Source organism: Drosophila bipectinata, chromosome 3R (genome assembly GCF_030179905.1).
Source record: "Drosophila bipectinata strain 14024-0381.07 chromosome 3R, DbipHiC1v2, whole genome shotgun sequence".
Lineage (NCBI taxonomy): Eukaryota > Metazoa > Arthropoda > Insecta > Diptera > Drosophilidae > Drosophila > Drosophila bipectinata.
The window spans coordinates 21,152,507-21,176,408 of NC_091739.1; the positions used below are offsets into that span (position 1 = coordinate 21,152,507).

The following is a 23,902-nucleotide window of genomic DNA, read 5'->3' on the forward strand; positions in this document are numbered from 1 at the left end:
TTACTTTCAGCTTTAGGAGCTTAAGGAGCAGAGTACATGGGGGATACAAATATATCCTACGAAAAACAGTGCTATTCGCAGGTGTATATAAGTAGAGTAAAATAAGTTATGAGCGGAAACAAGAGTTGGGTGAGAATTATCTGAAATAAGGCTTTTTAAACATTAAAATTATTAAAAATAAAGTTATCGATAATTACGAAATAAAATACCAAAAAGGATTTAGTGTGACTGTTGCTGAATAGATAATTTAGCTTCATTCATCTGGCAACACCGACTATACCTAGAGGTTTGAGAGGTAAACTCCCATAAAAAATCGAGAAACTGCTGCCAGCCAAGTGGAACTTTTATTGATTAGAAATTATTATTTGCGTCAACGTGTACTGTAAATTGTGATTGTAACCAAAACGTATGTACGTAGTGGAATTACATAAAACGCAGTTGTTTAAGGCCAGCACTTTTGTCTGCCTGATGACGAGTGGTTGTCATTGTAGTTCCCGTCTGTGTGAGGCGTGTAAGCACGTATGTGTGAACTTGTGTTGATTTTCCGTGCGGTGGAGCAGGATGGGGCTATTGGAGAGCAGAGCAGAGTTTCGATTTTCCATCCATATCTACACTGGCAGCGGAAAAAGAGAGCGTGCAGAGCAGAGCTGCCCCGTCTGGGTACATTTACCACACTGCCATACTGCGTCTTTGTCTTTGTCTGTCGTCGTCGAGTTGGGGAGCTCTCGCGTCCGTCTGGTGTGTAATACTATTCACTAATTGTATCCAAAAAGTAGTTTTGAAACGCGCCGTGGTGGTGTGCGATCGTGTGAAGTGCATTTGGGTGCCACAATACCCATTGACCTGGCCTGTGTATACCAAAATCGAAAACCACGGGCGTAACTCGCCCCATCATCATTGTGTTTTGAAACGCCAGTCAGCGTAATTGCCAAAAACCAGCCAGCCAGCCAACAACACAGCGCCCCTAGTATACATATTCATATAACCAAGTGCAAAACGAAACGAAACGGGGAAAAAAAAGAGCAGTCGTCGATGAAGTTGATTGCCATGACTACGCAATAGCAACAACAAGGGGCTAGGTGGGTCCTCTCTCGCGCTCTCTCTCTCTGCTTGTTTGTGTGTATATGCGTGTTTTTGTATACCCTTTCCGGGTACTACAACTTTGTCCAGATGTTTGTAACGTACGGAAATCTATATATTTTGTTGACCTGGGATACTATCCCATTAACCGTTATCAGATAGACCCAAGTTTGTATTGATTTTATCAGATAAAAAAAAATAACCAGAAAGGGTATATAAAAATCGAACCGCTTTTAGTTTGCTTTCTATTCGCAGTATAATTTATTGTTTTAATTTTGAGAGGCGGCCACTGTCGTGTGGAGCGACCCCAACTTTGGCCCCCTGCTCTGCCCAAGCACTTCAGTAGCTGTAGTTCCGCTCCAGCCCCACTGGAATCCACTCGCACGCAGAAACTCTTTCGGAGTTTTCCTGCTCGTGCATACACACACAGTTGTGGTCAGAATAATAGCATAAATTACAAAGTATCATAGGGCCTGTATCTCAAAGTGTCGAGTCAAGAATAGCATATAAATAGGCAATGAATTATCTCTCTGAACTTTGGCCTCGATTCAAGAAAAACACATATTTTCTTTTGTTTGTTTAATATATTAGGCCACCATTGCACTTATCTTATCAGTTGGTGTGTACGCTTTCCATTTATTCAATAATATGTCTTCAACATTCCTCTTATCACTGCGGGCGTTATCGTCCCGATAAAACTATATAATTCCTAAATTTACTATAACTTTTACGATGACAAGATAACCCAGTGGACTTGCTATTTGACTTTGTTTGGTAACTTTCTTTATTTGTAAATAATTAAGTATTTTTTTTTTTTCATAACTTATTCACTAACTTATCCATTTGTTCTTTGATGATATTTGGACCCTCTTGGACAAATAATGTTGACACCACTGAACAGTGGTGTTTACGGCACCATTATTTTAACCGCAACTGTATATTGAACCACGATTACAACCATATAGTCGTTATGATAGCGAAGCATTTGTATATTGTACTGCCTGCCTATTTTTTACATCTAATTTGCATAACATTGGCATTACTACTCATTGGCCGCAATTAAAACCAGGCTTTATATTATATACCTATATACTTGAATATTATCCCACATATACATACATATATTGCTAACCAAACTAAACTAAAATCCAAGTAATTAGTTTCTCAACTGAATGTAATAGCAATGTTTTCTTTTACTTTTATTTTCTTTGTTTTAGCATACATACAATATTTTATTGCTGGTTTTGGTGGTAAATTTGCATTGTTAACGGCCGTGGCCAGACGTGCCCTGCTTCTTTAACACACACGTCTCTCAAACGAATACCGATCATCAAGTGTTTCCCCCCTATTGACTTTCGTATATAGCCACATGTAAAATATAGAAAATAAAAATAAAACCCGAAACAATAAATACTGATACTGATACCGAAGCAACTAAAACGAAAACGAAAATGTATTCCATATACAATATGTACCACATAAGACTGCCATCTGCCATTTGCCGTTGCCGTTGACACTGTGTTGTATCTGGCTGTATCCGTATCTGTATCTCAAACTCACTGACCAACTACCGCAATCGCAAATGCAAAATGCAAATTGCAAACTGCACACACCTCAACCTCAGCTCAACTCAAGCTCAGCTCAACTCTTAAACGTATAATCCTCGAACTGCCTACAATACCAACCAACCTATATCAACCAACCTCAACCAATGAACCAACCAACCAACCTATCAACGGTCTACCGCAACTGGCAACTGAACGGCTTTAGTTTGTAAGCTTTGTTATCTATTTTTTTGTGTTTTTTTTTTTTTGTTAAAACTTTAAACCTGTTAAACATATTATAGAAGACTGATAAAAAAAAAAAAAAGAAGAGTACAAAGTGCGATTAGACAATTTGTAATTATTTGTATTTGTCCTATGTTCTTTTAATGGTTCCAATACGATCTAACCCATCCATATATGCTATATACTATATACGAAAACACGACTTTGTCACACTGTTTGTTTTTACTTTGCACATGTTCGTTTTCTACTTTACGCCTAGTATTTATATTACCTACTTATAGAGCACACACAACAACAACAATCCAATCCAAATCCACAAAACAACACAACACATGTACGTTAAGTGTAACCCTCTTTATCTGTCGCTCTCCTGATCTGGAATCTTTCGATTGTACTAACGGCCCATGGGGCGATAAGCGATAAGTTTGTAATCAGTCATCCGCCCCTCAACCTCGATCCATTACATCCATCCATCCAACCAACCATCTACCCAAAACCTAAAACACATAAACAGAGCCACTAATATTGTTTTTGTTCAGTTTACACACAGTCTCATGTAAAAGCAACACCGAAACGAATCTAGAGATAAATATGTATGTATGTATATATGCGAGGGCAGCTTAACGATGGGTTATCGTGTTTAACAACTTAAACTGGAATTGCTGGAAGTGTAAAATTTGTCGTTCCCCACTTATCATTGTCGGACGGAGTCCGGGCAGGCCCGGGGGGAATAAGCTCACATATACACATACATATACATACTACTACAATTTTGTATCCGTAATTTAACTTAATATCGTATTCTGTATCCGTATTGGCAGCTTTTCCATAAATACCCTATAAACATGAATTTATATACATTTATATACCTACTATATATATATATCGTACTTATATCCTATAGTTGAAAAACTAACCACGCACGTATCTCATCTCAGTTCCATATAATTGACAAACCTATTAAAGCTACACCGTTAAAACAAACTGAAAAATTGTTGCTGTTTTATTTATTACGATTACAACCAAACAAACATATATCAACAACAACAACACACATAAACACACCCACACGTATATATACATTTCAATATATACTACCTATACTATATATTTTATTATCCTTGCCTAAGTAAGTATTTTGCCTACCACCTACTATATAGAACCATAAATGTTTTGTTATTGAGCATGTTGGCTTGTTGGTTGTTTGCTTTCTGTTCTGGAGCGCGGGTCCGGCTTAGAGTACTTCCCCAAATAATCACATATTAAAAGACACTAAAAGAAAATATGAGTATTTAAGCCATCTTGACATCTTGAGCATACAATCCCTATTCCGTTTTCGATAATCGATATATGACGCGACCTTCCAAAGTTGATAAAATGTCACAATTTTCAAAAATTCAATTGAAGTCTTTTTGAAATTGTTGTTTTGTTCGATTTTGAGTCCGTCAGAGGTTCTGAGGATTGCAAACGTGGAATAGGGCCTGCTGGTGCCTAGTTAAGTGTAAAAGCGGTCACTTTATAAGCCAAACGTTTCGTTTACTCTCTTCTACTCCCGCCTCCCACCCACAGCTGCGTAAATAAAAGATTGACCCAAAGATAGCTCTCGCCCTCGCCCAGTCGCAAGTCGAACAGGAACAGCAATAACAACGTTACGAGTTATAGCCACCACCATCTGCCGCGCAGCAACATCCTCGCAGCAGAGCAAGCTCCCGGAGCAGCCGCAGCATGCTCAACTCAAATGCCAGCAGCAGCACCATGAGCAACCATGGGGGCAGCAGTCGCCGGCCCTTCTCCCGCAACTCCTCCTCGGCTCGATCGCATCGCGGAGGAGGCGGCCGCATGCTGTACTCCCCACACCCCCATCCTCATGCCCAGCAACAGCAGGCACAGCAACAACGCTCCAACAACAACAACAACAGCCTTCTCCCTGGCCATAGTCCCTGGTGCAATGTGAACAACAATAGCAACAACAACAACAATGCCAATAAAGACGCAATCGATGGCCGAAATTCAAATTGGTAAGAGCCGAGAGCTGCTTGCGTTTTAGATACAATCCTTGCCCCGATCCGCAGCGATCGGGCTTATGTTAGTTATATAAGTGACATGACATGAAAAAAAAGCGAATTTGAAAATAACCCTGGATCCAAACCGAAATCCCAGCCCCAACTTCCGACTCCTTCCATATAATTAACCAAACATATTCTTGATACTCGCTCCCACGCCCAGCCCTTCCTCCCACCGACTAGAAATGTTTGTCAACTTTCTATCTCTAATATATATCTTCTTCGTAACCAACCAACCAACTAAATACCACCCGAACTGAAATCCAAAATCGCTTTTAGGCTAAAGGGAGAATTTTGTAATTAATGTCGCGTGTAGTAGTGCAACATTTAAACAAAAAAAAAAAAACATTTGAATTGGTCCTAACCGTTGAATTTTCGAAGCACTAAAAAGCTTGCATCGTCCAACTTAATGGCGACACATAATGAATATAATACTGTTACCGTTTACTTCTCGATCATTTGTAACTATCTTGCGTTCTCTTACGTAACATTACGTACATTTTGTGTTTTGTTCCCCGTCGAAATTGGCACACATAACAACCACCTCCATCCCAAATATATACTAATTACCGTTGTATCTATCTCCGCATTCGCATAAAACACCAACATCCAACAACAAACATAACGACTTTAAAACACCAACATACATACTCGATACACCCCACACATCAAGTTTTGATTTATCTAATGTTTGACGTATGATGTACATTTCTAACCGCTTTTATTATACCATAACGAATATTTTTGAAGCAGTGTCGAGTTGCGTAGAAGAAATCGTAATAACCGAACTATCAGAACTATTAATTTTCATTGTAACAACTTAAAGAACGTTCAATGTTTCAATATACGTATTACGTAAGACCAACAAAACAGTTCCCAAAGAAAATGCATGAAGAGCACTCGAAAATGGCGAACCAACTTATTACGTAGAAATTTCTCTTTAGTTACGTAGTCGTTCTTTTGTCCCCAAACGCTTCTTCTTGATTTTGAATAAAAAGCGCGCCTAAAGGACTTAAGTACTTACAGCATGTTATCTCTATCCCCCCACAATATTCCTCTCTCTCTTGCTCCGACTCATGAAGAACATCCATTCCCAGGGTATTATCCTAATCCATACGGACATCCTTTCTTTTCCCTTCTTTTCTATGGTACGAGCATAATCTTGTGTTGGTAGTTTGTAAATTACTTGGATACCTGAATAAGCTTTTAGGTAGTTTGGTGCAGCAGGAAGCGGCAGAGGATTTTAAGTGATTTTTATTGATTGGTCACGGAAATTGCAAGACTGGCTTTGCCGGTGGATTCACCTGCCTAGGAGCCCAACGACAATCGACAATTAAGTAATTACAGAGCGACAAGGGAGGGTAAGTGCTTTTCATGCATCGACAAATAGATGGAGTTGCTAAAAGACTACTGGACAGCAATTAACCTTTTCAATTGGTTTTAAAACAAGATGTTTGAGTTACCTCATTTTGTCAGTCTAGCAGACATAGATTTTAAAGAATGGTCGTTCTTCGAACCCCCTGATTAAAGTCCTCGCCCCGCACCCACAATGTTTTTATTTGACCTTTGTTCTATTTTTTTTTTTTTTTTGGTTAAATTCCCTCATTTTGCGCATAGTGTCGCTTCACGTTATACGCTATTTGTTAAATTAAAACTAAAACAAAACCAAAAACAAGAACAAACATAAATGCGATGATAAATACATATGTGAAATGCAACCGTGAAGAGTGCAAGCCAAGTATGAATTTAGTTACAAAATTTCCTCTTTATCCAAACCGTACCGTAACTAGTTGTAATTTTCTTTCGATTTCAACATTTTATGAATGATGCATTTTAGTTGAGTTTCTTGATTGATAGCTAAGTATATTGGTGAATTGATGTATTTTGCTTAACTTTGCGTAGGTCGAGGAGCCGAACCGAGACGAGTTTTGCAAATGATCAACAAACTCAGCTTAATGTTTTACTTATTTATTTGCATTTTGCACACTGCGGCTTAGAATGTTTGATAAACAAACCAATTTTAATGTACCTCTTAGTAATTCCAAAACCAACAAAACCAAAAACCAAACCAAAAAACCAAATATTAATAATTGTATGGAACAATAAAAAAAAAAAACGTCCAATTATCGAAATAACAGATAATTCAACTCAATTCATAGTTTGAGCATTTCCTTATCTTACGTTATCTTATCATTTAGTCCTTGCTCTTTCTATCTCTATCTCTCTCTCTCTCTTGCTCTATTTATAATCTAATGATTGTACGTGCGTGTGTGTGTGTAACTTTAACAATAAGCCAGCCCACAATAACAATTGTCACACTCTGTTTATCAAGTATGTTCTCTTCTATAATTTGTCGTCTACCTATTATAGTTGTTCTTTAATTTCTAGCCAGTTGCTATCGCAGCTTTTGCATCTAGTCCGTAAGAGTTGCATACTGCATAAATACATACATATGTTACGCTGACACCGGCTTACGTTACGATAACCGATTACGTTCGGCGCTTAGACACGCCCCCGTCCTCCAACTATGTTCCCCCCGCCCCCTTTTACACTCTCTTGCTGTGTGTGTGTATATAAAAAAACAAATAAAATCCATACATAGGTCTAAGTACAAATTTTAAAATGTGTTCCCGGCTCGATCACGATCTTCTGGATCTCTAGGTACATCGTTATGGTGTACCGTTAACGTTTCCGTTCTCACCCCGCTAATAAAATAAGACAAAGTATCTCGTAAAAGCATTCTCACAGGCTGAATAAAGCTCAAGCTTACAAATAACTTAAGTACGAATTGTTTTTGTACCAATTTATTTAAGTTTTCGGTTTATGTTCTCTTTTGTATAGTTTTGGAGCATGACCAGCACTCTCTCTCTATCTATATCTCTCTCTTTCAATATATATATATATACGTATCCAATGTATTTCTCTCGTGTTTAGCTAGTGAGAACGGCCTTACGTTGTATTACGTTCCAGTTGCCTTTTTGCCGTTACATTAAATTTGAATAGTGTGGAAAGCAGTGTGCGATTGGCATTTCGTGTTTTCATTTCCGTTTCCGTTCCGTTTCCATTTCGATTTTTGGTAAGCGTAGTGTGCATAAAAACAAAGCGAGCAACAAATAAATAAATAAAATAGAAAACTAACCAAATTTTTCACCTAAAATGCATTCAAAACTCAAAAGACATGATCTAAAAAGATAAAAAAAAATATATCTATAAAAAAAAAGCTGCAAATGATGTGAAAAAATTAGTCCGTACGTATTTGTTTTATACTAAATGCATATGTGTGTACATGTGTGCATATGTAGGTGTCCCGATCGGAAATGTAATACATATGCACGCATTACCGTTATACCATTATATGTGTGTACATATCGATATTATATATATATATCTATATTAAACTAATATCTAATTATTGCATTTTGCCATTTACATATATATTATTTTTATCTTTTTCGTTTTTCTTTCTTCTTCATAAAAAAAAAACCTGAAAACTACTGCAAAATAAAAAAAAACAATATAAATAACGTATATGTGTGTGGCTACCACTCTGCATATATACACCACTACTACTACTACTACCTACTACCTGTACATGTATTATGCATACAAATAACTATATATGGGTTGTGTTTAATACTACCACACACTGCTACTGCATTGATTTGATTGAACAATTTTCAACTGTATCTCGTACAACCGAATATTATACTCTCTATATATACGTATATATGTTTAAATATTATCTAAAACAAACTGCAACTGCAAACCTAAATCGAAAATCCAGCGATGTACAAACAAGTAATTCTAGCGGAACTTGTATTTATAACAATAGCAAAGCGCATCATCATCACAACAACAGCAACAACAATGGTCACACTCAGAGCCACAGTCACACTAATCACCCCCATTCCCCCCAGTTGCACCACCAACACACCCACTCGCATTTAAACCCACCACAGTACAACAGCTACCGCCAGCCCCCATGCTCACCGAACTCCCCATCTCACAGCAACAGCCATCATTCCATCAGTAACTCTAGTAGTAATCTCAGTAGTATTCGCCAACAAGAACATCCTTTAAATCATCCCTCCTCACACCATCCCAATTACTATGATACGTGCGGCTCTCAGGCCCCCCGTACCTATGGTTCCATGTCCGTTTCGTTGGTGAGACTGAATCCAGCCCGACTATGCCTGACCCTCAGCCCAGCCACTACGCCTTCCCCGCCCACCAATCGCCACCACCCGAACCTGCCACGACGCCCCCTAGTAGTGTCCTTTGCTCCCAGCTCCAGCTGCAATTCGAGTGGCAGTGATCAGCAGAGTCACTTCCATCAGCAGATGCCACGTAGTCATAACCATTATCCCAACAATCCGAATCAGTACCATGTTCATCCTCAACACCATTACCACCCATTGCATAACCCGCAGACTAATCGCCAATCCCTCCCGCTAACACGAACGAATTCAAATTCAACCAACGCAACAACTCTCAATCAAATCTCAACCAATCCAACAACAAATAGTAATCCTACTGATGTTGTGAATGTAAATTCTTGTACCGATATAATTCCTCATGGGTCTTCTTCGCCTTTGTCTGCGTCATCGATGCTGTCCCAACCACAACAACGTCGTCAAATTAATATTGCATCTGCATCACTCAATAGCCACAGCCAGGGACAGGGTCCTGGGAACTCCTCCAACATGGGCCACAACCACCAGCGTGGCTACAATCGGAACGGCATTGGTAACGGTGGTAATGGTAACCTGAACGGATCCCCCGATTATATGAACTACCGGCGAGGCGTATGTCCGGCATTGTCGCGGGATTATTCCGGCCACAACCGTCGCCACATGGGCGAGATCCATTTGAATAATCCCTCATCGTCCATGAACGGGCATTCTGGTCATCACCAGCGTAACTACAACGACAGAATTGTGAACGTAAGTTAGATAGTCTTTCCAGTTGCAACCTTTTTAACGCTGAAAAGTATGCTACCATTTAGGCAAATAAAATTAGTTTCCTTATAAATGTGTGTGTGGGTACTTCCAGGATGCCTACTAACTGCAAGGATCTATCCTTGCTATAGAAGGATCTATGGAGATGCCCATATTTGACTATTTTTCTTTTGCTCTTTGAAAATTCAATTATTTATTCTATTTCTTCGTATCTTTAGCACTTTGGGGGCTCAGATCAGGGTGGACCTGATCACCGAGATCGCGGCGATGGCTCCTCGTACAACTTTATGCGAAATGGTGGAGGAGGATACGGACGCAATGGTTCTCACTACCAGCACATGGGATATGGTAACAACAACAATAGTGCCTCCACATCCTCGGGCGGTCCAAGTGGACTGATGGGTGAGCTACCCTCAGGTTCGGGCCTGTCCGGATCCTCGCTGTCGCTCAACAACGGACCCGGCGGTCTAAACTCGGACAGCCCATCGCGAAAGCGGCGCCGCATCTCTGGAAGGCCACAAAATGGACCCCAGTCGCAACACCGGTGCCTTCTGGCTCAGGTAAGCACTTGTCCCATAATTCCCAGCCAACAGAGTATAATAATTCCTTGCCCGCCAGATGCAACAGGGAAGCCCCCCGTTACGACGCCCGCGATTGCGGGATGTGGCGACCTCTACTCAGCAGCAACCTCAGCCGCCGTACGGCCAGCCCCCGCATCACCCCCAGCAGCAGCAGCCACCAACAAACTACCATCCGTTGCACCACCACCAGCAACAACCACCACCAACCCACTATGCTCCACAGCAACAACAACAGCCGCCACCACCTCACCCCCAACGGGCGCCCTGGGATTTGGGCGGCAACGGAGGTAGCGCCGGTGCTGGTGGAGCCCCCTCCAGCAGCACTGTGGGTCCCATTCTGCAACAAGTTCCGGCACCACCTCAGCCGCCGAGCCACCAGCAGACTGTGGGCTACCCACCGGCGCCCCCGCCGCCTGCTTCACTAATGGTGGACCTCAATCTGAACCAGGTGCCGGCGGTCAGCTTGCAGCTACGCCCCTCGGAGCCCATTTGGGCCTCCTTCTGCACGTATCCGATTCCGGCTCAGGCGCGTCTGGCTCCCTGCCTGCATGGTGTCTATACGCAACCCTTCCCAACTGCCCCGCCTCCTGGTCTGGCAGCGCCCCCTCCGCTGCAAGTGGCCCCCGTGCCATCGCAGGCTCAAATGGCCGCCGCCGCGGCTGCTGCCCAGCAGATGATCGCTCAGGCTACGTTGACCGCTCAACAACAGCAGCGCGACGTGATTGCAGTGGCTAACCTGGGTCCTATAGAGGCACCGGGTGCCCACCACTTGGATGGACACCATGGCCCTGGAGCCGGACCGGCTGCTGGGCCACATGGCCATCCCCACGCCCACCCCCACGCCCATCCGCATCCCCATCAGCTTCCGCACGGCATCCATATTACGCCTCTGAGCGGAGCGGCGGCTGCGGCCGCTTCTCACCACCTACATTCCACGGCGGCAGCTGCGGCCGCTGTCGCTGCCCAGGCTACAGCTCAAATGTCCGCCGGGCCGCAGCAGATTATCATCTCGTCGGACCGCCGAACATTCCCACCCCACCGCCGCATCCAGCGGTTCTGGCCGGCAAATCATGGACACCGCCACGTACTGCCGCCACAGTCTCTGGCAGCCCACCAGGCGCCCGTGCAGATCCAGACCACGTCAGGCATCATTAATCCTGGATTCCTGCTTAACTTTTTGTAAGTAGATTGTAGTTTGTTGTTTGGTTTACATTTTCGCAGAGTTTCTAATGTTACTCTTTTTTTATAATTAGGGCCATGTTCCCGCTTTCGCCTTATAATCAACATGACCTCAACTCTGGTGACACCAACGAGACGGAGAACTATGAGGCGCTTCTCAGCCTGGCCGAGCGTCTGGGTGAAGCTAAGCCAAGAGGTTTAACCCGCAATGAGATTGACCAGCTGCCTAGCTATAAATACAACCCGGATGTGCACAACGGTGAGTTGAATGGCCTAAATATTCTTAAAGAATTGGACAAAATGCAAGGGCATAATAGGGATCTAATTATTAACATTTATCGATTATTAGATTTAATCTCTATTAAAATGGATTACCATCTTAATTGGTTAATTGGTTATTAGGTTCTTGTTACTTGAGTTTCTAAAGTTGGATGACAAATTTACTGAAGTATATGAAAGATTCTTTATTTAATAAATATTTATCTCAATAGTCATTTTCGGCAACACTGCGTATACGTAATACAACTTTTTGCCCGCAAAAGTAGGCAACCCTTTTTGTATTTTCTGCAATGGTAAAATCCAGTCAGAAATAAATATGTTAAATTCATTAAAAAAAATCAATACTTATTTAATTTTAAATTAAAATAAATATTTCCTTTCTAGGAGACCAATCCTCCTGCGTGGTGTGCATGTGCGACTTTGAGCTGCGCCAGCTACTCCGTGTCCTGCCCTGCTCCCACGAGTTCCACGCCAAGTGTGTTGACAAATGGCTGCGGGTGAGTTGTGAAAATGGACTTCTTGGTCTTAAAATCATTTCAATGACTTAATCTTCCAATGAATAGTCCAATCGTACATGTCCCATTTGCCGAGGAAACGCTTCGGACTTCTTCGACGGTGCTGATCAACAACAAGCGGCACAGGCCACCGCCAGCGGAACAACTGCGATCAGCGGCACAACCCCCAGCAATTCCGTAGCCACGGGAACCTCCACTGCAGCTGCCGCTGCCCCAGCCAATCCTCAGCAGAGCCAAGCAGCCTAGACACGTAATCGCAATCGTATATTAAGCAACTCTTGCTGCACCGGCTTTTCCGGGCGATGAGTGGACGAGGAAAAGAGTCCGGGGGTAGGGGTTGCCATCACTTGGTGTAACGCGCAACGAATCCAACTGCCAAACCGTCGTCGCTTCCTCCTCAGCTATTAAACCTCCGCCCACCTGGCCAACCTCCCTGCGACTTTTGCTCCTCGGCCACGCCCTCGCACATCTCGCCGCCTCTTCAATAGCTTGTCGTAGACATTAGTTTGTATGTGAGTAATGGTAATCGTAATTAGGGTTTCGACCCTATATATACACCATCAGGAAATGGACTATATATATAGACATATATATATTAAAAGAAAATATTATTGTATGTATAGGGGAGACAAGGCCGTATAAAATGTGTCAAGCTTTGCACAACGTTCAATGTAGATTTTCTTTGTCTTTTCAACATTCGAGGATACTCTATAATCCATTATAACCACTTGGTATGGTCAGAAATACATATATAGATGCATATGCTTGGAAATGGTGTATTAATGTCCTTTGCCAAACCAGAGCGATTAGGAATTATTAATCATTGGAAAGTTAAAGAAGAAATCGCACTTTGAGGGACTCGGAGGTTCCGATCATTTAAAACTGTTGCTGTCCACACGCATACATAAATACATATAACTCTATATTATATACAAAACAACATATTTAAAGTAAATGGAATATATATGCCTATATTTGTATTTGTAATTTAGATTTTTGTTTACGGCTTTTGAGTTAGGCCTGCATATTTGCTGCTTCCTCCTCGTACTTTATATTTAATACAATTGCGTTTAGATATTTTTTATCTTCAACTTACTATATTAACTTAACCCTTAGACGAGTATCGACACAAACATACAAAATGAAAAAAAAAACAAAAAAAATTAATATACTGCATTGCATTTTATACTAATTGTACGAACTGAACCCACTGAAGAAGTTCTTCTTCTTGCACTAAGCAAAAACCAAAAAACAAGAAAATAAATCCACATATTGGTAATATGGAATGGAAAAAAAGAACAAAAACAAAAATCATATATATATATATTTTTTGTTTCTACTGTTTGAGAATTAGTAACTATAAACAACAAAAAACGGAAGCAACTAACTTTGAAACATATAAGCAATCTTTAAAATCGACTAAACCAGATGAACGGAGGACGATTAGCGTTTCAGCAAATTTACTATATATAGTATAGATGCATATATATACACTCACACACACACACTTTTACAGTAACCAAGAAGGAAACCAACGGTAATAAGAATTTAGCATGCAGGCATAGAAGCATATGTATATTGGTGGGCTTATTAATATGTATTTGTAGTAGATGTGTGCGTAATTAAATCTAATGCAATCGCTATGAGAACGCAAATATCGTATCGTAACCAGACTTTTTCAGGGTCGATTGGGATCGGTGACCGCCCGCCGACCCACTTGCCCGCCCACTTCCGTAGTATTTTGCCTTTTGAACTGTAACGTCTGTAGCTCTACACAGAAGCATTAACATATATCTAAAATCTAAAACCTCCTTGAATCAATGTGACTTGTCTATTATAAAATTATAATTGAGGAATACCTATAGTTAAAATTAACTAACCGCGCATCAGATGCGAGCATTACGAGTATCATATAAACATATACACCAAAAGTTATATAGTGAGAGTTTCCTTCTGATACGCGATTCAAGCCAACTACGTGCACTAGCCTTTTTGAAGACGGAGTCGGAGACGGATGACAGCCATAAAAATTTTTACCAATATATGTACATGTACAAGTACCATACAATAATTATCTATATCTATCTATCGATCGATATACACCAAACATAACCAATTAACGTGGAACTAAACCAAACCAAGCGAGAGATGCAAATGAGATAAATATGATGAACAAGTAAATTGAAATGATTCCTGCCCTCCATTCGTATTAAAAACCATTGAAACTAACTCAACAACTTTTTATAGCATATATATACATATGGATAGCATTGATTTTTTGTGAGAATGGATATACATAACGTTAGTTTAGCCTTTTCAGGTATGCAGCAGCAATAGTGTGGGATGCGCGTTGCTTATAGCGAGAGTTGCCAGCACGCCCCCCCTCTCCCCATCAATTACCCTCAGTCCCCGTGGTCCCATCCTTCTATAACAAAGAGTTCTCAAATCCTTAATACGCTATGCATTACTGAAATCTTGATACCTAGTATATATGTAAAACGTGTGTGTATTTATTTTTAATCTATATGAATGGTATTTCCAAAAGACCATTGTAAAGGTGTTGTGCTTTTCTAGAATTTTATTAGTAGGAACATCAACTGAACAATTAACGAAAACCCAAAATAAAAGTTTATTTTTTGTCACAATAACAAAACGTTATGATAAAAGCAAATAATTATATATAGAATATATATTATATACATGAATTGATTACCTTTTATACGTGCACTGACATACATACTTATGAGTATATGTAAACCAATATATGTATACTTGCAAAATAACAATTCAATCAACAAGCTATGCGAAAAAAGCTCTTTACTCAATAATTTTTTATCCGGTTTCGATATTTTGTGTTCGTTCTATATCTATCCTTCTATATCCTGAACTGACAGCACTAATAATAGGTGTTTCCATCGAATAGTTTTTCTCTAACTCCTCTCCTTCAGGTTTATTATTTTTTAAAACAACAGAAATCAAAAGCTTATCATAAAAATATATTTATAGTAAAAAAAAAAATACAAATAAAAAATACAAAAAAAAAAACAATTAACACAAATAAAAATTATAAAGTTTTGCTGTGATGTACGTTATATATATTTAATTACATAAAATGCAATAAAATTTAAAACATATAATGCATAATTCCAAATTATTACAACAAAACAAAGTAAAAGAAAACAAAAAATGCAAAAGAATGATTATGAAATACAAAAACCTTTTATGCATGAGAATTTCTCCAAAAAAAACGATGCAAAAACCAACATGTACGACATACTAAAACATCTTACACTTGTCTAGAATTTATGCAATTTTAAACGTGACTATTATTTTACATTTTTGTAGACAAGAACCGAGACACTCTCTTCTAGTAATTGTAAAATCAGTTAACCATAGTATTAAACCAACGTTTTTCAGTGGCATTGTAACGGTGAGCGGGCGTTTTAAATGTTAATTGCATTAATTTAAATTTTCGGTTTTGTATTAACTCGCAAGATTTCAATAAAATTCAATGAACGTCAATAAAATAAAGTTTGTTTTTATTGAATGGGGAAAATGAAATGGGTTAGTAAAATTTAAAGTTATAAGAGGACTTGTATCCTATTATTTATTCTTTTTAGAAATCCATAAAGAATATATCTATAATCAAATATTTATCTGAGAGGTAACGAAAGTTCTGCGTTGATTTGAGCTTTGTTAGTATTTTAGTATGTTATGGATTGTACTCTTCGAAGTAGGCAGCCACACTTTTCGCGGTCAATACCGCCATATTTTAATTTCGCCATATTTAAAATATTAATGAATAATTATTTATCGAGAATCTTTTATCAACAATTTATTCGATTTATAATAGAATTTTGGAATTACAAAATGAATTAAAGCTTAGACGCAATTATTTACGTTTTGTTATCCACAGAAATAAATCTATGTTAAATGAAGAAATACGTTAATATTTAGTTTGACTTTTTATTAAATCATCTGAACAAGTAGTTATTCGTAATTTATCCATTAAAGAAGTCCCTGGAGGTCTGTAAGGCAGCTTACGAAACCTGATTGAGATTTAAACAAAATCTTGACGCGACTTTCAAGTGGGTATCAAAACGATCACGTGATTTAGTCATTTGAATCAATTAAATCGAATGCCTGTCTTTCACGCCCGAAAACCACACTCAAAATGTCGTTAACCATCTTTACGATGCCATTCCAGCCTTTAACAAACATTAGATGGACGCATGGGTGTGCAATCTGAGGTTGTCCCAGCATATGCTATGTATGATTGGCAAAAAATTTAACAACAGATGTCGGCTGCTAAAAAAACAAAAAAAGGTAAACGAGTTGCCAACTAGGGATCCAACTAAGGCCAATAAAAAAAAATGGTTTCGAGTGAGAGCGGGACGGTATACTGTAAAAAAGATATAAATCAGATAAAGAGCAATAAATCATTCAAAAAATTAATTTTTATAACCCATTGTGATCATAACTGCAGATTAGAATAAAATTAATTTTTATTACATTTTACAGCACAAGGAATGTACACTTTTTCTCTGTGTATAGGTCACAGCAAAGAGAATAGCGCAACGCAGAGAGAGAAAGAGAGAACATGTTTATTTACCACCCACAACTGGATGCTGGAGAAGATCACCCTGCCTGTTTGGCAGCAACTTTGGCATTGGCACTGCATTTTTGCCATTTTTTCCAACGAATATCTTTGCCGCTTTTGAGTTGTTAGCCTTTTGTTTTTTGTTTTTTTTTTTTATTGCCCTACTGTCGTCACATTGTAGTTAGTGCTCTGGCATTATTGTTGTGTGGTTATTGTTACTGTTGCCCACCACGACACTTTCTACAAGAAAATGTTGAGAAATCAAAAAAGATGCGACAGCTTCTTCTCTATGTATGTAATGTCAGTGTGTATGCTCTTGAGTCGGTTGGCTGTTTGTGTGTAGGTACATATATAAATACACATGTATCTGTAATAGCCGCAAAAGTTCATTGGAAAGTGCAACCTGAACCTGCTGGGAAAATAGACCGCAATTTATTGATAAGAGTTTCCATTTAAAAGCAAGACGATCAATCGATCGATCGGTCTGTTCTGCTGTACTCCCCCGAAAACAAATGCAACTCATTCAGAACTTATGTGGCTGCAGATGCAGTTTAATTGATGAAAACCCGAAGAGGAATGCGATCGGGGAACGTGCCCGCGGTCACAGTGGGTGCAATTGGCGGATTGCCCCTTTAAATGCCCCAATTGGCGGCGAAAAAGTGCCAGAGAGAGCCAGCGAGGAAGAAGAGGGACAGAGACGGAATCCCACTCCCACACACAGCTGTTATCAATTGGACACCAATCCGATCACTGCACAACGCAGACGCTCTGGCACGCATGCTAGCTTTTTATTCGAACTGCAATATGCGGGTTCTTTGATTGAAATCGACGTTCAATTCATCCATCCGACTCTGTTCGACTCTAATCTGTATTGCTTGTTTTGATTAGCTCGTTCGGTTCGATCGTACGTCGTGTGTATTCGTAAATATGTGGGGATGACATCACCGTCGCCTCTTTCGCAGACTGCTCCACACTCTCTCTCTAGCTCTCTCTCTCACCTAAAGATCGCTCTCTTGCTTTCTTGGCATCCAACACCTTTGCACCATGTGTATATATATTGGAGCTACAGTGGGCGTATGGGAAATGAAACATTTTGTTTTTCTATTTTAAAATATGTTTTAGTTTCGCAATAATATGACAGTTCTGATTGAAGCAAATTTTTTGTGAATTTAATCAAACTAATTTTTGTATTAAAATTAAAAATATATTAAAAAATTTGGATTTATTTATAAGTAATACTATTATATTGTTTAAATTATAAGCACAAAATTATTAAAATTACCGGATTTTTTACCAGATCTCAATTAAACTCTCAGAAACCAAATCTGTATTACCCACTAGGCGTATGAGTAATTACTAGTCGTATACGTAATTTTTTGTTGGTTGGTGTCATAAATCTACTGAATTAAAATTAGTTGCTGGAATTTTAAAATACATAGTTAGAAACATAAAAAAAGACGAAAAGCATTTCTAAAAACGCTGAATCTCTTGTATTCCAAGCTAGAATTGTTTTAAATAAGTTTAAATAAGCCTATAAAACTTCTATATTTTCTATACTAGTGCCCACTAGTCGTATAAGCAATTTATTTGAATAAACCTCACTGTAGGCCTAAAAGCTATTATTTCAGTCATCGCTTCACTGTGGCCAGTGCGGAGGTTGATTTTTAGTTTGTTGGCCAACAAATGCCGAGAGCGAGATACATGGAAGCAGTGAGATGGGAGAGCGAACGCCAACGCTGACTTGGGGCTTCGGTTGTATTTGTATCTTCTAGGTTGCTCGTCGAATTTCCAATCAGTCTTTTGGAATTCGCGTAACAATGCGGTCGCCGTACGAAGATAGCGCTACTGCCGCTGACCACAAACACCAATACCAGTACCAATACCAGCAAACCAGCGGCGCCAATAATAACAATAATTACTATAAAAACTATAATGTGAATGGCAATGGGCAGGCGAATGGAAATGGTAATGGAAATGGAAATGGAAATGGCAGTTTGAATGGCCAGGGAAATGGAAACGGTATTCCTTATCACGCGCGCGAGAACTCGCTGCCATTCAGCTATGGAATTGCCAAAACGTCGACGCCGCTGCGCAAAACCTCGACGCCGACGCGGGCGGATAGTTTTCTAGACTTTGATTTCGGTGCCCCGACCAGCTCCGCTGCCACCTCTCCATCCACTAATGGCAATGGTATCGGAGTTGGATCCAGTGATATGATAAAGCCCCAACCTCGGCTGACGAGCCCTTTGCTTGTGCGCAAAACACTGGGCAACGGAGTGTCTCCCACGGGCTCCACCAACACCAACACCATTGCCAATACGTACCACTACAGGTCGAACAGTGCGACGCCGACACCGCTTCGAGATGATTTCGAGCAACTGCTGCGGGAGCGACGCGAAAAGGTCTACAACGAGTACAAGGAGCGGGATGGGGAGCGGGAGAGCCGGCAGAGGGACCGAGTACCGCCCACACCGCCCCAACGGCAGTACTATCCTAGCAATGGATATGGAAGCAGTTTGAAAAACGGAAGCTCTCCGGGTAATGGTTACAGGAACACTCTCTCCAACGGTCAGGGGAGCAAGTACAACTACGATTTCGAGTTCAATCTCAACCTGGACGATGTGGAGCGCAGTTCCCTGCCAGCACCGGGTCCGACGCCGTACACCACACGGAATATACATTTCGAGGACTTGCGGCTGGAGCAGGATGTGCCAGATGGCGTGGTCAACAGACGGCTGGCCTCCTCGAGCTTGGAACGCAATTATCACACAATTAACAGCTTGGAAGCGACCACAACGACCCACAAACGCGAGCTGGAGCCGCAACTGGGCGCCGTTTATGGCCAAAACAACCTGGAGACGCTCACGCGCACTCGCCGCGATCTCTCCTTGTCCACCTCCCCGTTGCCGTCGTTGCCGCCGGTCCCAGCATCGCCCATCTATGCCACCAGCACAAAACGAGCGACCAACCCAAATACCAATGGCCAGCAGATGACGCCTAGTCCCACCAGCAGGCCAGAAACGCCCGCCTTTCCGGTCACACCGCGCACGCCTTTTGGGGCGTCATCGGGCGGACTACCTTCCCAGTTGCCAGCTGAATCCATCTACCAAACGGGGCCACGTCGCGGCGTGGGGGCTCTGACCCCCATGGAAGTTTCCCCGGACTCGGTGCGATTCGCCAAGAGCTCGGCCAAGTACTGGTACAAGCCAAATATTTCGCGGGAGGATGCTATTGCTCAGTTGGCCGGAGCACCGCCGGGTACTTTCCTGGTTCGGGACTCGACGACCTACAAGAACTCCTACGGTCTGGTCGTGAGGGTGGCCCAGCCACCGGCAGGATCCCAGGAGCTGGTACGTCACTTCCTCATCGAGCCCACGCCGGGAGGTGTGCATCTGAAGGGCTGCGACAACGAGCCGGTGTTCACCTCGCTCTCCGCGCTGGTCTTCGAGCATTCCATCAGCCAGCTGGCGCTACCCTGCCTCCTGCTGCTGCCCGACCGGGACATAGTGCCTCCACTGCGGGCCACAACCCCGGCCCAGCAGCACCTGCTCGCCCACGGAGCCGCCACCAATGTGCTGTGGCTATTTTCCTGCGACACCGAGTCTCTGACCGGAAACGAGGCCATTCGGAAGGCCATTCGCCAGATGTACGCCCAGAAACCGGCGCCGCAGCCCACCGAGGTCCACTTCAAGGTATCATCGCAGGGCATCACGCTCACGGACAATACGCGCAAAAAGTTCTTCCGGAAACATTACACGGCGGATGTGATCTCTCACTGCGCCATCGACCCGGAGAGCCGGATGTGGACGAGCGAAGGGGACACCGAGAAGAAGACCATCTTCGCGTTTGTGGCCCGAAGGTCGCACAGCTCCACGGACAACCAGTGCCACGTCTTCTGCGACCTGTCCGTCAGCCAGCCCGCTGCGGCGATTGTGTCCTTCGCCAATCGCACCCTGCCCACTGAGAAGTTGCGCAACTACGTCCTGTAATTATGGCGGCCAGAAGGAGTCCTGTGGAGCGGAGCAAACGAGCAGGTGAGGTGCAGTTATGGCTAGAGCAATATGGCATTGTGGGTGCGGAGCGGCCTTGCAAAGCCAATCCTACAGATTACAGAGGTCACTCGATGGGAGGAACAAGTTTTTTAAAAGAAAACACTTTGGAGTTAAGTCCCCAGCAGTTAGGACTTCGTAACTTTCTGGAGAACTTGATCAGTTTTTGTTTGCTGATATAAGTAGGTTCTTCGCATACTTCCCGCAGCACATTTCTAGTTATCCAATGGTCTGAAGTGTTTGCTTTACCAGGCAATCACCGTGAATACATCATTCTTCGCCCCAAATGGGAAAACTATTAAAAAACGCTACAGTTTCTTTGGCCCAGGCCCAGGCCCTTCCGTTCCTGCCTGGGTTCGTCTTCAAAATTTGTTTACTTTACATAACGCCCGGCTGGGGCTGTTTGTTTGTTTGTTTAACGGTTTCCATATACTGCCGAGCACACATTGAGGGGCACGTAAGCATATATACATATAATATATAGAAGCATTTGGCTATACTTTTCGCAACGGAAGTTTCTGTCATGAGTCAGTTGCCTATAACCGATGATTGGGATCCGAAATAGAAGGGCGGCCCACTCCGCATCCCCATCATCATTGACAGGTCGGGAGTAGAGTTCTGGAAGACCACACCTACTGGGTGCCAATTTTGGTGTTTCTTTCGATTTCGATTTGATTAATTTCCCCATTCACGGTCATGTGTTGAGGTCGCTCGATAAGGCCATAACGCTTAACTGTGCATTGCCATGCTAGCGTATGGGCCACTTTTTACCAGATATTCGCTATCAGCCAGAGTCAGAGTGATCCATTTGGCTAATTTGAAAATTTTTTCGGGCGGAAATTATCTAAAAATATGTTTAGGTTTATAGCTAAGGGGTGGGATGACTATTTATTTTTTTCGACTCGTTCGATAAGGAACAAGTTAGTTGTTCATCTCATAGAGAAGGAGAAACATTCTAAAATTATCGCTTGATTCCACCTTGAATTTTTTGTGTGGAATTTTTCCCATGGACTATAAAGCTAAAATATGCAAATAAACAGCCGTTCATAGAAATCGATTGTAGCCCAATCGTATATAGCGCAAAAGTTTAAATAAATTCATTCGAACGGCCGGCGGGCGGCAATTGCGCATTTTAGAAAAACCGCACACCACCACCACCCACCCAACAACACACACAAAAATTAATTCCAGACGCGTTTGGGTTTATTTTTTTGCTTTTCGTACCCCCGGGGACTGTGGATAAAAGTTAGAGTAAATAAAATACTGTAAGGTCTAAAAATAAAGGGAAATTAATATTTAAAAGCAAGTCGTTATTCAGCCACAGGCCCCCAGCCCCAGTTCCAGGCATTGTCTGTTCGATCGAGTGATCTATTTGATCTGTAATTAAGCAATTATTCGAGTACGTTCGGAATTTATAACCTTGTTGTGGCGGATCAATATACATATATCTTTTTTTTCATCTCTCTTCCAGGCAAATGGAATTTGTCCGGCTATGCAGCTATGTAAGATGTACTAACTAATCACTACGAACTTTTGTTTTTCGATACAATAATGAGTTTAACTACGAATATGTTAACGGAAAATGATGTCAGCCATCAGGCACACACTCTCAGACGGCAATATTTATGGCAAAAGCTAAAACATATGTACACATACTACACATAGTATGTATTATCAACTCGAATCGACTAAACGCACAGTGGGACGAGTGGACTCTGAGGACCGATAACGCTTTCGGCTAACGCCAAGTCATACTTGTTTATAGGCTCTAGGTATAAACAAATCTATGGATACTCCAAAAATGATTCCGAATTTCGGACCGAAAGTCCTGGGTCAGTGTACACAGGTTGAAGTTGATCACCGAATGTTGACGTTTATTAGAGGAACAAAAATAGGTGTGTATATATTTTTAAATCGAGAGTGTGTGCTTTTACTCGGCTACAGGGTGCGCTTGTCAGACAAACGGAATTAAATTAATCTACATAATGATAATTTTAAACGAATTAATGCTAAATAAGAGAGTTGTTGAATAATCCCCCCAGGCAGATTGTCCTCTAATTTATACCAGTAATATCTATATATGTACATGTATTTTTGTAATAGCCGTAAGATGTACTAATGCAGAGTCAATATCAATAAAGTGCAATGTTGTTAAACAGACTTCTAAATTGGTTTACTCTGTCGGGAGTCATGCCACCCCCATACTTGAAAAGAGAATCAGCTTATAGAAATTTTTAATCTAAGCAAAAGTGTAGATAGGGGCCTTAAAAAAATTCAGGGCTGTAAATGTCATATATCAACAGATGTGTACTGAGTCGGTTGCTTTTGTTGAAGAATTAATTGTTTATATACCTAGGGGCAATATATGTATACTCGCCCATATGCATATGTGGGGAACAACTGTCTGCCCCATAATTGTTTTGTAATTTAATCTTATCGTTTGACGACGCAAAGATCTCCATGTCGCACGGTCGGCCAACAATAGGATATTGTGGAATACGTTTTTTTTTAGTGGAATACTTGTGGCGGCGAGCAGTCAGTCACCCTTGCTTCAATTGGATTCGCAATTCCCAGATCCCCAGAATAGTATTGTTGTGCCTTCTGGGCAAATGCAATTTATTTAAAGAGAGACCACGATACCCCACGACCAGGAGGAGATACAGAACACAAAACAGCGTCTACGGCGGCGGCCCACAGTCAAGTGTGCCAAGTGAAATGAAAACGCGTCCGTCGACACGACCTTGAGATCAATTTGTGGCAGAATGACGTCATCGCCTTCCAATAGCAAAAACAGCTCACAGCTCAGAGCAG

At 41.4% G+C, this 23,902-nt stretch overlaps 2 protein-coding genes across 10 annotated transcripts; both read left to right on the forward strand.

Moving 5' to 3' along the window:
* Positions 1-246: 246 nt before the first annotated feature.
* Positions 247-15,973, forward strand: mura (murashka). 9 transcript variants are annotated; one of them, XM_017235813.3, is made up of 9 exons: positions 269-406; positions 2,298-2,853; positions 4,437-4,885; positions 8,715-9,873; positions 10,107-10,448; positions 10,507-11,648; positions 11,723-11,907; positions 12,312-12,424; positions 12,491-15,973. In XM_017235813.3, exons 3-9 carry the CDS (start codon positions 4,593-4,595, stop codon positions 12,686-12,688), a joined length of 3,432 nt encoding a protein of 1,143 aa, XP_017091302.2. In that variant the 5' UTR covers positions 269-406; positions 2,298-2,853; positions 4,437-4,592; the 3' UTR covers positions 12,689-15,973. The 9 variants fall into 9 exon arrangements, with proteins under 9 accessions (XP_070137173.1, XP_017091302.2, XP_017091307.2 ...); XM_070281072.1 differs by lacking the exon at positions 2,298-2,853 and having other exon boundaries at positions 247-295; XM_017235818.3 differs by lacking the exon at positions 2,298-2,853.
* Positions 15,974-18,842: 2,869 nt separating this feature from the next.
* Positions 18,843-23,251, forward strand: by (focal adhesion protein tensin). Its single transcript, XM_017235787.3, has 2 exons — positions 18,843-21,076; positions 22,563-23,251. Exon 1 carries the CDS (start codon positions 18,860-18,862, stop codon positions 21,029-21,031), a length of 2,172 nt encoding a protein of 723 aa, XP_017091276.2. The 5' UTR covers positions 18,843-18,859; the 3' UTR covers positions 21,032-21,076; positions 22,563-23,251.
* The last annotated feature ends 651 nt before the right edge of the window (positions 23,252-23,902 follow it).